Source organism: Macaca nemestrina, chromosome 14 (assembly GCF_043159975.1).
Source record: "Macaca nemestrina isolate mMacNem1 chromosome 14, mMacNem.hap1, whole genome shotgun sequence".
Lineage (NCBI taxonomy): Eukaryota > Metazoa > Chordata > Mammalia > Primates > Cercopithecidae > Macaca > Macaca nemestrina.
Genome location: NC_092138.1, coordinates 62,651,450 through 62,665,906, shown reverse-complemented (window position 1 = coordinate 62,665,906; position 14,457 = coordinate 62,651,450). Strand labels below are relative to the sequence as shown.

At 39.6% G+C, this 14,457-nt stretch overlaps 1 protein-coding gene across 2 annotated transcripts in view; it reads left to right on the top strand.

The window, feature by feature from the left end:
• The window catches only part of LOC105485657 (SMU1 DNA replication regulator and spliceosomal factor), a 35,380-nt gene that overhangs the window by 9,377 nt on the left and 11,546 nt on the right, over positions 1–14,457 (top strand). For both annotated transcript variants that reach the window (XM_011747990.3, XM_011747989.3), the window contains exons 5-10: positions 4,461–4,589; positions 6,363–6,482; positions 9,866–9,982; positions 10,616–10,743; positions 11,323–11,449; positions 14,274–14,441. In XM_011747990.3, coding sequence (XP_011746292.1) covers positions 4,461–4,589; positions 6,363–6,482; positions 9,866–9,982; positions 10,616–10,743; positions 11,323–11,449; positions 14,274–14,441 — 789 coding nt within the window. The remainder of the gene's footprint in view (positions 1–4,460; positions 4,590–6,362; positions 6,483–9,865; positions 9,983–10,615; positions 10,744–11,322; positions 11,450–14,273; positions 14,442–14,457) is intronic.

The following is a 14,457-nucleotide window of genomic DNA, read 5'->3' as shown; positions in this document are numbered from 1 at the left end:
TTCTCATCAGGACTAGTTCTCTTGTATTGCTGCACAGTTACTGTACCAGGACTTCTCTCATCTTCATACTGGGAATTTTGGGCCTCTTTTTTTTTTGTAGATCTTATTTATAGATTCATCATTTTTCTTTCTTTCATAGTTAGACCTCTTTTTTTTTTTTTTTTTTTTTTGAGACGGGGTCTTACTCTGTCACCAGACTGGAGTGCAGTGCCACGATCTCGGCTCACTGCAATCTCCGCCTCCCAGGTTCAAGCAATTCTCCTCCCTCAGCCTCCTAAGTAGCTGGGACCACAGGCACCCACCACCACGCCCAGCTAAGTTTTGTATTTTTAGTAGAGACAGTGTTTCATCATGTTGGCCAGGATGGTCTCGATCTCTTGACCTCGTGATCCGCCCGCCTCGGCCTCCCAAAGTGCTGGGATTACAGGTGTGAGCCACTGTGCCCGGCGTGTTTTTTTTGTTTGTTTTTTGTTTTTTGTCTTTAATTAAATGAAGAACAGGGCCTTGCTGTGTTGCCCAGGCTATCCTGCCTCTGCCTTCCTAAGTACTGGGATTACAGGTGTGAGCCACTGAGTCCAGCCTCAACCTTCATTTTGTGGGAGTACTGAGGCCAGTAACTTTCTGAGAAAGGAAGTGTAGGAATAAATTTTTGAGATTTTACTTGTGTCTGTAATACTGTATATCTTTCTCTCTAAATGTTTAAAGTTTTATTTTCCTCCCTGCCCCATGTTGTTCCTATTTTTTCTTTTTCTCTGAGTTCTCCCCTTCCCTGTTTGTTTTGGTGACCATATGTGGAAGTTTTCCTCAAATACTTAGAGATCTCTGCTGTGGTTTATATTTAAGAGTGAAACATTAAATAACAGAATTATATGTCCGGTTGGGTGGTTGGAAGGAGGAGTTTGAGAACTGATAGAGTTCAGCCTGGGATGATAGGATGGGGATCCTCACTTGTCATTCTCTGCAGAAATATTCTCTTGGACTGGTCAGCTTTTCCAGAGAGTAGTTCCTGCTTGGAGAGTAGTTGCTGCCTGGAGAGTAGTTCCTGCCTAAACCGTATCTTGAGAACCAGAGCTGAGAGGATGCAAGTAGGAGTGGAGGATAGAGAAATCTCACTGTTCAGCATACCAGTGTACACTGAACCCCCCAGTTTTCATTGTGGCTTCTCACCTCCACCCTGTCCTCAACTCTACTGAGATTTCCAGAGCCCAGGACCTCAACCTTTCTAGAATGTACATTACCTGATTTCTCTTGAGGCTAAGGTGAGGTTGGGAGAAGTCGTGGTAGCTAAATGCTCCTTATACAGACTTTAATATTGCCCGTTTTCAGCCCTGTGGCGTATGTGATTCTTCCAGTTCCTAAGCCTTTTTGGAGTTTTGCAAGGTAGTTTGACTTGCTTCTTGTGGCTTCCCCTTCTTCACCTTGTACAATTAGGTTTCAGTTTTCTCTGTTCTTGGTTCCCACAAGTCCATTCACTTTTCACCTCCTAAAATTTAACTAACATTTTTTTCTTGCTGTTCTCCCATTCTCTTTGTCTTTTGGGGCATGTATCTTTTTTATTCCTTAATTACCATCACTTTAGTAGATTTTTTACAGAAAGTGGAAATAAACTCATGTGTTCTACATTTAATTGGTTATATGTGAAGAGCAAGTGAGGTTTTTGTTCTAGGTTTCGTTTCCTTTTAGTTTCTGGTTTGAGTGACTTGGTAGAAAATATAAGAAGGGCAGATTTGTTGGGGGCTGGGGGTAGAAACTAGAGATAGGAGAAATGATCCATTTTTAGATGTGCTAAAGTCCTGTGGGACATACAAGTGGAAACTTGTAGTATAGGCACTTGGATCTGTGAATCTGGACCTTAACCTAGAGATTTTGGCTAAAATCATAGATTTGGAAATTATAGTAGTAGTTGAAGCTATAAATGTAATTACCTAGGGAAAGCACGTAGAATAAGAATAGTAAAAATTTGGCCAAGTGTGGTGGTTCACGCCTGTAATCCCAGTACTTTGGGAAGCTGAGGTGGGCCTATCAACTGAGGTCAGGAGTTCGAGACCAGTCTGGCCAACATGGTGAAACCCTGTCTCTATTAAAAATACAAAAATATTAGCTAGGTGTGGTGGCTTGCGCCTATAATCCCAACTATTCTGGAGGCTGATGCAGGAGAATTGCTTGAACTTGGGAGGTACAGGTTGCAGTGAGCTGAGATTGCACCATTGCACTCCAGCCTGGGGGACAAGAACAAAACTCTGTCTCAAAAAAAAAAAAAAAAAAAAAAAGAAGAAGTAAAAATTTGAGAAGGAAACCACAGGGAACACTTAAAGTCAACAGAGCAAACAGAGAAAAGAACAGCCAGAGAGATAAAAAGGAACCTCGAGAGAAGGGGTTTAGAGCAGCCAAGAGAGAGTTTGAAGAGTGTTCATTAAGATCAACAGCAACAGAAAACATGATGAGGGTCAGAAAGGAGTCTGGTTTGGCTGTTGGGATATCTGAGATGCACTGCCAGTGGAAAGGTGGGGACAGAGCGATATTGCAGTAAGATAAGGAGTGAATTTAACTGAGAAGTGAAGGTAGCGAATGTAGATGGCTCTTGAACCTTGGTGGTTAAGGGAAGGAGATGAGGGTGGTGGGGAGGGAAGAGGACAACAGAAGCTCAAAAAGAACACAGGGCCAGACAAGGTTTGTTTTTTTTTTTTCTTTTGAATATGGAAATGATTAGAAACTGTTACAGGCCAGAAGAGGGTACAGATTGATTGGAGAGGGGTCCAAGGAGACACACATTCTCTCTGGTGATTGCAGGAAAACATAAACATAAATAAGATAGGAATTTTGGAAAGAAATTAATATATTTAGAAACATTAAATATTTCAACTATAATAATCTTAGAATTTTAAAGTTTAGAAAGTTGCTAGATACAAAATATACAATTTGATTGCACTCCTGTTTATCAGCAGCAGCTAGTTAGAAAATTCAGTGGAAAAGTGTTCTGTTTATAGCAGAAATATATAATATAAAACCTAGCATTATCTGGGAAATAGATGATTTCCATTTTTAAAAAGGCAAAAAAAAAAAATCCTTCAAAACTTACAATAGAATACTTGAGTAAATGGTGAAACATTGATTTTCTGGGATAAGACTGACATTCAATACCAGTTCTCAGATTTAAAGCAATTATCATAAAGATTACAGTAGGATTAGAACTACTTTACAAAGGAATTTAGCATTCATCTGGAATAATAAACTTGAAAATACATTTATCAGGCTGTGCACGGTGGTTCATGCCTGTAATCTCAATGGTTTGGGAGGCCGAGGCGGGTGGATCACCTGAGGTCAGGAGTTCGAGACCAGCCTGGCCAACATGGCGAAACCTCGGCTGTACTAAAAATAGAAAAATTAGCCGGCCATCATGACGCACACCTCTAATCCCAGCTATTTGGGAGGCTGAGGCACGAGAATCACTTGAACCCGGGAGGCGGAGTTTGCAGTGAGCCAAGATTGCGCCACTGCACTTTAATTGAGACTCTGTCTCAATTAAAAAAAAAAAGAAAAAATATATTTAGCAAAGAAACTTTGGAAAGGAAGGATGTTGAGAGCGTACTAGGCTTAGAAATACTGCATTTAATAAAGACCTATAGTTTGCATCATTTTGGTAGTGGGCACAAGAATATCTGTTGCAACCAGTGCAACAACAATGCAAAAACCCAATCCTGTTATTTATAATAATTCCATGGATGACAATGGGGAATACCACAAAACCTAGGAATATAGGAAAAATATATTTAGTATATGATGTTGGGACACTGACTTTAGAATTGCGGAGGAGAGGTAAGATCAGAGCCTGCTCCCATATTTTATGTAGCATAATTTCAGATAGAAAGTTAGATACTTTAAGAAAATAGAAAAACACTTGGAGATTATATAATCTATCAAACCTGATAGTCTTCCCAAGCTTAGAGATTAAACACCAAGGAAAAGATCAACAGATTTCATCACTTGAGAATGGAACTTAAGATGAAAAGAAACCTATAAAGCTATAATCCAAAAATAGACATAGTCACAGCTACTTGGAAGGCTGAGATAGAAGGACTGCTTGAGCCCAGGAGTTTGAGGCTGCAGTGAGTCGTGATCATGCCACCGCACTTCCAGCCTGGGTGTGTTTGAGTGTTAGTACTATGGGAGATTTCTGTTTTCCAGGTTTTGTTTATAACAAAAGAGCCATACCTATAAGAAAATAGGTGGATGATAGACTTGGTTCTCAGAGTCCCCTTCCACCCTTAGATCAGCCTGTGTTCTTGGACACACAGAGGAGCAGGGATTATGTTGTGTTTGGATGGCCAAAAATAGTTGGGGTCTAGATGGCTCACAGCTTACTCTGAACCTCATCCTTTCGGGCTTGGTTTCTGAGCAGTCATGACCAGATCTTAAAAGCACCTGAACAGATTGCTATACTTTTTTTTTTTTCCTCATAGGCACTGAAGTGGCAGCAGCATCAAGGATTGCTTCCTCCTGGTATGACCATAGATTTGTTTCGAGGCAAAGCAGCTGTCAAAGATGTGGAAGAAGAAAAATTTCCTACACAACTGAGTAGGCATATTAAGGTAGGATCCTAAGACATTCAGCCAGTCAGTAATCATTTGTTGAGGACTTGTCATGGGCTCAGCCAGGCCCTGTGCCAGGGGCTTGGATACTTGAGGAGGAGAACTCATTCTCGAGCTCTGACAATATTCAAGGTTGCTGCAGGTGTCCATTGGGATTCTGCTGTGGCCTGGGAGTGGTACACCTCAGATGTGTCATCTAATGGATGGACATCTAGCTTGACATGTAGCCCATCATCTGCCCTTGCACTGCTTCCCAAGAAGCCTGCATTTGGAAGAATGGTTAGTTCTTTTTTGGTTAAGTCTGGGACTGTGAACTTTCTATGTACTTCTCCTGTTCAACATTTTTGTTTTGCCTGCTATGTGTCAGGCAGAGTGCCAGTCAGGGATTACAAAGTGGGCTTATGTGATGTTTGAGGAAAGTGACTTTATCATCTTACGTTTTTTTTTTTTTTTTTTTTTTTTTTTTTTTAAACTGAGAGTTTCCTAGGAAAAAGTTTTCTAGGTAATTCCCAGAATTACAAGCATATTTGCTACTTTAGCATCTCTATATTACAGTTTCTCTGGATTTGTGCTCTAAATTCCTGGATTTTAAAATACTTCATATTCCTCAAATCTTTGACTTTAACATTTTGGATTTGCCTTTTCTGGATTATATATTCTAACTTGTAGATAAAGATATTTTTGAGCAGCACCTTTATTTACTCTGCCTGAAACCTTGAGACAAATAGAAGTCCATCGTTATTATGCTGCTGGGCTAAGATTTTCTGTTATAAACACTTTCCTTTTTTGGCATTTAAGGTGAAATCCACATTAAAGCTTTTCTCTGTTCTTTCCACCTAATTTTCTGTAGTTTTCTTTTTTTTTTTTTTTTTTTTTTTTTTGAGACGGAGTCTTGCTCTGTCGCCCAGGCTGGAGTGCAGTGGCCGGATCTCAGCTCACTGCAAGCTCCGCCTCCCGGGTTCACGCCATTCTCCTGCCTCAGCCTCCCGAGTAGCTGGGACTACAGGCGTCCGCCACATCGCCCGGCTAGTTTTTTGTTATTTTTTAGTAGAGACGGGGTTTCACCATGTTAGCCAGGATGGTCTCGATCTCCTGACCTCGTGATCCGCTCGTCTCGGCCTCCCAAAGTGCTGGGATTACAGGCTTGAGCCACCGCGCCCGGCCTATTTTCTGTAGTTTTCATCTGTTATTGGGAGCATCCTCGCTAGCAAATGCTCAGGATGCATTTATCAGACAGTATATTAACTTTAATTAGTTCTTCTAAGTTTGGTCAGCTACACATTATCACTTGATTAAATGAAGGTTGTGAAACACTGATAGAAAGTGTATTTACAAAATAATGTATGGAAACATACATTTACTTTGAAAAAATGAATTATTCCCCCCGAGATACACAACAGGAACATGTTAGGCCATACTGAGTATGAAAGTCATGCTAACAGTGGCTGATTCTTGCAAAACATTATGGTCTGAACTAACAGGATTACTTGTTCTAAGTCCCATGTTAAAATAGCTTTTGTCCTTTTCTTAGGAAATATCAATCTCACATTCAAAAAACTAGCTTCAACTTAGTGCCTAGACATAAAACTAGTCAGGGAAAAATACATCCACCCAGCTCCCTGCGTCCAGGTACAGAAATACCCCTCCAATACTCTATAATATGGGCCAGCTATGACTTTATGCTAGGGCAATGTTTCTCAAAAGGTTAAAATAGGAATTATTTTAAGTCCACTGGATAAAAATGCATCTGTTTCATTGTTTCATTTGAAACAGTTTGGTCAGAAGTCACATGTGGAGTGTGCTCGATTTTCTCCAGATGGTCAGTATTTGGTCACTGGGTCTGTTGATGGATTCATTGAAGTATGGAACTTTACTACTGGAAAAATCAGAAAGGTAAAGTATTTTAAATGTGTTAACCTTCCTAGTGAAAAAATTACTGATTTTGAATTACTTATGTATGCCCTCACTCTAAATCAGATTAGTTGAAAAAGGATCTGAATGTAATGAACATGTATTACTTTTGTAATTTAAAAACTCATTTAAAGCTAGGGACAGTGGTGCATACCTGTAGTCCTAGCTACTCAGGAGGCTGAGGCAGGAGGATCACTTAGTTGAACCCATCACTTAGTTCAACTCATCCTGGGCAGCATAGTGAGACCGTGTCTCTACAAAAAAAAAATTTTTTTTTAAAATTAACCATGCATGCTTGTGTGCACCTATAGTTTTAGCTGCTTGGGAGGCTGAAGTGGGAGGATCCCTCAAGCCCAGGAGTTTGAGGCTGCAGTGAGCCATGATTGTGCCACTGCATTCTAGCCTGGGCAGTGATGCTGTCTCCAAAAAAAAAAAACGGTATTTTTAATTAAATTCCAATTTTATTAACCAGGAGAGGACCTTTATTATCTATAATTGTTTTATTATCTATTATTTTTACAAGTAAAACACTTTTTTTCAGGCTGGGCACAATGGCTCAGGCCTGTAATCCCAGCACTTGAGGAGGCTGAGGCGGGTGGATCAACTGAGGTCAGGAGTTTGAGACGATCCTGGCCAACATGGTGAAACCCCGTCTCTATTAAAAAGACAAAAAAAAAAATTAGTTGGGCGTGGTGGTGGGTGCCTGTAATCCCAGCTACTTGGGAGGCTGAGGCAGGAGAATCGCTTGAACGCAGGAGGCGGAGGTTGCAGTGAGCCGACATCGTGCCACTGCACTCCAGCCTGGGCAACAAGAGCGAAACTCTGGCTCAGAAAAAAACAAAAAACAAAAAAACAGAGTTTCGTTCTTGTTGCCCAGGCTGGAGTGCAGGGGCATGATCTCAGTTCACTGCAACTTCTGCCACCCGGGTTCAAGCGATTCTCCTGCCTAAGCCTCTGGAGTAGCTAGGATTACAGGCATGTGCAAAAAAAAAATTTTTTTTTTCCAAGGGGTTATATGTACAACTGATACAACGTTCAAAAAACAGAATAAGTTACTCAAGTAGCATTTTGCTCCTACACTTGTACCTCAGCTAGTCAGTTACCTTCCTTGGGCCAGCCAGGATTACCAGTTTCTTTATGTAACTTTCCTGGAATATCCTGTGTGTGTGTTATTTATTATGTATCCTTTTCAAAATTTTTTTAATACAGGTGAGAGCATACTACATACCCTGTTACACTTCCTGCTTTTTATAGCATATGTTAGAGATTATTGGTATATTATATTACATTGCATGGATTGAACCATGATGTATTTAACCACCCATTTTATTTAAGATCATTTCCAATCTAACCTAATTGTAGTACTAATTCTATTTCTCTTATGAATGAAGTTAAACATCTTTTTATATGTGAAAAGCCGCCAATATTTCTTTTTTATTTTACTGAAGCCACTAATATTTCTTACACTATGAAGCCTGTTAACATCTTTTGCCCGTTTTTCTTTTTTTTTTTTTTTTTTGAGACGGAGTCTCGCTCTGTCACCCAGGCTGGAGCGCAGTGGCCGGATCTCAGCTCACTGCAACCTCCGCCTCTCGGGTTTACGCCATTCTCCTGCCTCAGCCTCCCGAGTAGCTGGGACTACAGGCGCCAGCCACCTCTCCCGGCTAGTTTTTTTGTATTTTTTTTTTAGTAGAGACGGGGTTTCACCATGTTAGCCAGGATGGTCTCGATCTCCTGACCTCGTGATCCGCCCGTCTCGGCCTCCCAAAGTGCTGGGATTACAGGCTTGAGCCACCGCGCCCGGCCCTTTTGCCCGTTTTTCTATTGGATTGTTCTTTATTGATTTGTAGGAGCTCTTTATATTTTAAGGAAATTAAATTTTATAATATACATTACAAATATTTTAAAATTTTGACTTTTATGTCTTGATTTTGCTTGTTTTACAGACTTAAATTTTTTTATATCATTAAATTTATTCATCTTTTCTCCTACAGTTTCTTCTAGTACTTTAATCTTTTATTTTATGTTTAATTATTGACCCTTCTAGAATTTGTTTAGGAGGATAAAGTTGGTATAGATCCAACTTAGTTTTTTCCTCAAATAGCTATTTACTAACTTTTATTCACTGATTTAAAATATAATTTTTGACTGGGCACGGTGTTTCATGCTTGTAATCCCAGCACTTTGGGAGGCTGAAGTTGGTAGGTCACTTGAGGTCAGGAGTTCCAGGCCAGCCTGGCTGACATGGTGAAACCCTGTCTCTACTAAAAATATAAAAATTAGCTGGGTGTTTTGGTGCGGACCTGTAATCCTACTTGGGAGCCTGATGCAGGGGAATTGCTCGAACCCAGGAGGCAGAGATTTCAGTGAGCCAAGATCGCATTACTGCACTGCAGCCTGGATGACGGAGCAAGACTCTGTCTCAAAAATAAATAAATAAAATGTAATTTTTATCGTGAAGTGCCAAATTCTACTCTATGGGTAGTGGATTTATGAGTGATTTTTACTTTCTACTTTATTTTATTTTATTTATTTTTTTTTGAGATGGAGTCTCGCTCTGTCGCCCAGGCTGGAGTGCAGTGGCCGGATCTCAGCTCACTGCAAGCTCCGCCTCCTGGGTTTACGCCATTCTCCTGCCTCAGCCTCCCGAGTAGCTGGGACTACAGGCGCCTGCCACCTCGCCCGGCTAGTTTTTTTTTTTTTTTCGTATTTTTTAGTAGAGACGGGGTTTCACCGGGTTAGCCAGGATGGTCTCGATCTCCTGACCTCGTGATCTGCCCGTCTTGACCTCCCAAAGTGCTGGGATTACAGGCTTGAGCCACTGCGCCCGGCCTTACTTTCTACTTTATATATTTCTGTATAGTTTGCTTTTATTTTTTGAACCAGGTAGCTGTCTCACTTTATAATTAGAAAAAAAAAAGAAAGATAATCCATCTGAAAAATCATGGATAATAAAAGAAGCATCACAAATAAATAGATTAGTAAACTGTTTCAGGAAACGTAGCTGATGATTTGGAAAAAATATTAGTTTAGTTTCCCACATCATACAGAAATAGGTAAATTCAAATTTATTAAATATGTAAAATACGAAACTAGATAAATTTTGCCTAGAAAAAATCAGTAAGCAAAAGATCTAGAGTAGTATGTTTGTATTTTTAATAATAGTAATTTGAATTGTATAAAATTATTTATCCCCAGCAATATCACTAGGAACTAGTTACTAGGAGCATGTATGCATGGCACTTCTGTTTATTTTGGGGGTTTAGAGTAGGTACAATCCATTGCCCTGGTTTTTGTGAGTTTGTAGAGAACTGGGGCCTTGACTTTTGTGTTATTTTGATAACTGCTAACCATTGTTTCTTTAGGATCTTAAGTACCAGGCCCAGGATAACTTTATGATGATGGATGATGCTGTCCTGTGCATGTGTTTCAGCAGAGATACAGAAATGTTAGCAACTGGGGCCCAAGATGGAAAAATCAAGGTATGGATTAGTGCCACAGCCTCTCATGTGTAGACATTTTGAATGTTCTGCTATGGGGTAGTGTCCTGTATATGATATTCAGCACAATAATAGCTACTGATTATGGAGCATCAGCTTTATGCTAATCACTTTACTTTTTCTTGTGTAATCTTAATAATAACTCTGCCTGGGTGATCCAGTAACATGTTTAAGGTTGCATACTTGGTAAGTGATAGATCTGGGACTTTAGTTCACATCTGCTTAAGCCCTTTCTGTTGTACCATCCTGGCTTGCTGTATAAAAATCAAAATCACTGACCTCTTTTTTAAGGGGATGATCTAATAGCCAGTTTGTTGTGGTTTGTATTTAATGCTAGAAATACATCCTGGGCTACAAAAATTGCAGAAATGGTCTCTGCTAAGTGAACTTACAGTCTATATTTTTGTTTTAGTAATCTACATGAAAAGAGTTTTAAGTTTCAAAGGATTCAGTTACCATTGTACTACGTGAACCAGACACATCATATTCAGCTATTAGCATGCATTTTTAATGCTGTTTCAGTACATTAGTGAGCATTGCATCTTACTTGGCTCTATGGGCTATAGTAGGACACTTTACAAGTTTTTTTTAAATTCTTTTTTTTTTCAAATAAAGGTATGGAAGATTCAGAGTGGACAGTGTTTAAGGAGATTTGAGAGGGCACACAGTAAGGGTGTCACCTGTCTAAGCTTCTCTAAGGATAGCAGTCAGATCCTTAGTGCTTCTTTTGACCAGACAATTAGGTAAGTAAAAATCCCAAAACTGTTCTCACTTGAGTTTGATATAATGAGGCCCTGGAGGGAGGTACTAGTGATCCCTTATGCTTTTACCATGATGGTGTGATACGGAGAGAGAAGGTATGTGAGACCTTATGTCCCCAAAGTACAACTCACACAGTGTTGTTGTTTTGTCCATTTGTGTCTTTACCCAGAGGAGAGATTTGAAAGGGGGTAGCAGTGATTCATGTTTCTCAGAATATGGTCCTATGGACTTATCTGTATCATAATCACTTTAGAGGGTCTGTTATACTGGGACTCAGCTGAGACCCACTGATCTCAGTCTTCTGTTAACCTGTTTTTTAGAGGTCTATCCCTGAACAGAAGCTTGTGGTGGTATTGGCATGTTTTCTTCCAGCCTCTTTCTTTGCAAAGCTTTTGTTTGATTGTTTGATATAATGAAAATTATACCATGTACACAATCACATAGCCCTCTTAATATTATAACATGAGCTTCTGTAATTTATCTAAAATGCATTCAATCATTGGTCACAACCATAAGATATTAAATATTTATTGTTCTTTTCATTTACTTTCATTTGGTAGAATTCATGGTTTAAAATCTGGGAAAACACTGAAGGAATTTCGTGGCCATTCCTCCTTTGTTAACGAAGCAACATTTACACAAGATGGACATTACATTATTAGTGCATCCTCTGATGGCACTGTAAAGGTTAAGTATTTGCTTTCGGTTTATTTTGGGATGTCTACCCCATCTTTGTCCTTTGAGGAGTTTTCAGTGGTGATAATGGGAATGATTGTGCTGTAGTAAACCTCTTTACTGGCTATTTTAGCCATAATTGAGGTGAGTCTGAGACAACAACAGTATTCTGTGGGTAATTCCCATTGGCCTTGGGACTCCAATCTCAAACTTTTTCAATCCAAACGAACTTTCTCATGTGTAGGAAAAGAGGAAGGGTGAAGAGTCCTAAAGTTAAGCCATCCCCCATTCACAGATACACACGGTGGTTAAATGTGTTTTGCCATAGGTGTGGTCTACCTGCTAACAGTCAAATTCACGAAAGGCTCAGTGGCCTGATAAATAGATCTCTTTTTTTGTTGCACAGCCTCGCTGCATTCCTGGTCCCCAAATTTAGAGCCTTCCTAGTAGCATTTATAGAGGAATAGGAGAAGTGTTGAGTAAAACTAAGCCTTCTCCTAGATAGTTATTTAGTAAGTAATTTGCTGAAAGTAATGGATCTTCAGTACCTTTAAAGATTTAGTTATTTTTAGAGAGGGTCTCATTTCCTAGAAAAGATATGAGAAACCCAAATCGAAAATTATTAGAGATCTTTGAGACACTCTACATTTTGGACCTAATCTTTTTGACTTGCCTTATATGAGTGAGTACTTTGTGGCACAAGATCTAGACATTTTAACAAAACATTTTAACACATATATCTAGACATTTTAGATACATATTTAAGTATCTAAAATTCAGACAGTCAGGTGTGGTGGCATACACCTGTAGTCCTAGCTACTTAGGAGGCTCAGGTGAAAGGATCACTTGAACCCAGGAGTTTGAGGCTGCATTGAGCAATTTTCACACCACTGTACTTCAGCTTGGGCAAGAGAGCAAGAACCTGTCTCAATCAATAAATGTATGTGTATATATATGTATGTATGTACATATGTATGTCAGACCACCGTCTGAAAATGCTGTTCGTGATTGGAAATTGAACTGGAAACCGGAAGGCAGGAGATGTATGCTCCCTTGGGATGAGTGGAAAAATCATGCAAAGCTGTTAGTACTTCAGTCATGGGATTTGCTCTCATGCTATGCATATGGGCCTCACAACTTGTAAATGCCACTGGTAGATGGCTTGTCTAAGCTTCTTTATTTTGTGGTCTTTCCCCCTTAGTTTTGCAGTGAGTGGGGCAAAGCATGTCACTGACCTTTTGAATGGAAAACACTGGAAGCCTTAGCATTCTTAATTCCTGAAATGTTCATTTTTTCTTCTAAGCATCTGGGCTTCAGAGGAGTTTAGGGCAGGCGATAACGGTATTGACACCAGGGCAACTGTTTTCTCCTGTTTATGAGTATTTATTCAACATCTGCTTTGTGCCAAGCTCCGTGGAAGGCACAGAGGAAACACAGCAGAGTCCATGCCTTAGAGACTTTGTGCCTGGTGAATTGAGTGGTATCTGGACAATGCTATTTAATGTTTGGTCCATCCCTTCTCTAAGCACATCTCAGATTTCTGTGCTACCTGATTTAACCCTTTCAGTTCATAAGAGCCCAGAAGGACAAGGTGAAAAGATAGACTGGGAGAAGTAATACAAGTGGCCAAGAGTAGCTTCCACTTCAAAGTTCCTCATGTGTGTGTGCTAACATTGTGACTTCTATTCAGTCATTGTCAGTATAAACTGTACATTGGAATCATTTGTAGCTTTAAAAAAAATGCCTGTGCCTCACCCTAGACCTACCACATCAAAATCTCAGGATAGAGTCTCAAGCTAAAAAGCCTCTATTTGAGCCAGGCTCAGTGGCACCTGCCTGTAGTCCCATACTTAGGAGGCTGAAGTGACAGAATTGCTTGAACCCAGGAGTTTAACGCCAGCGGGGACAATAGGGCAAAATAGCGAGATCTCATCTCATTTTAAAAAAAGAAAAGCTCCTGTTTTTGTTTTGTTTGTATTTTATTTTAATTATTTTAAATAGAGATAAGATCCCACTATATTGCCTAGGCTGGTCTTGAACTCCTGGCCTCAAGTGATCCATACGCCTTGGCTTCCCAAAGTGCTGAAATTACAGGCGTGAGCCACCATGCCTGACCCCCTATTTGGTTTTGATATCCAGACAAGGGTAGCTTTCTGGTTGTTTATGACAGTAGCAGTGTTGACAAACAACTAATTTTAAAGAGAGAGACAGCTCTATTGGCTAAGGAAAAAGGTATTAGAAAAGATCATAGTTTTTTTAAAGTTTTTAAATTTTAGTTTGTGACTGTTGTTTTTGCCAATTCATCAACAAATACATGATGAATACTTACTCTATACAGTTGGTCCTCTGTATCTGGAACATGGATTCAGCCAATCACCAATTGAAAATATTTGGGGGAAAAAAAGAAAATTCCACAAAGTTCTAAAAAGCAAAACTTAAATCTGCCCCATGCCAAGTACTACATTGAATCTATACAAAGGAAGTGTTGTGTGGGCATTGTATTAGGTGTTATAAGTAATCTAGAGATGATTTAAAGCATACAGGAGGATGTGCATGGGTTATATGCAAATACTGCATCATTTTATATATGGGACTTGAGTATCCTTGGATTTTGGTATCTAAAGGGGATCCTGGAAACAATTCGCCCACAGATACTGAGGGACAACTGTATATGGCAGTGCTGGATATTTGATTGGACCTAAAATCAAGTAAGAAACTTTTTTCCCCTGAGTCATTTCTACTCTTTTTTTAGTAACCTGTTAGTGTTTTAAACCCTAAAACTTTAGACATTTTTGTATCTAAAAAAAGGTTTGTAACTTAAATTTTTGTGTGGTAGATCTGGAATATGAAGACCACAGAATGTTCAAATACCTTTAAATCCCTGGGCAGCACCGCGGGGACAGATATTACTGTCAACAGTGTGATTCTACTTCCTAAAAACCCTGAGCACTTTGTGGTGTGCAACAGATCAAACACGGTGGTCATCATGAACATGCAGGGGCAGGTGAGTGTTCAGAAGT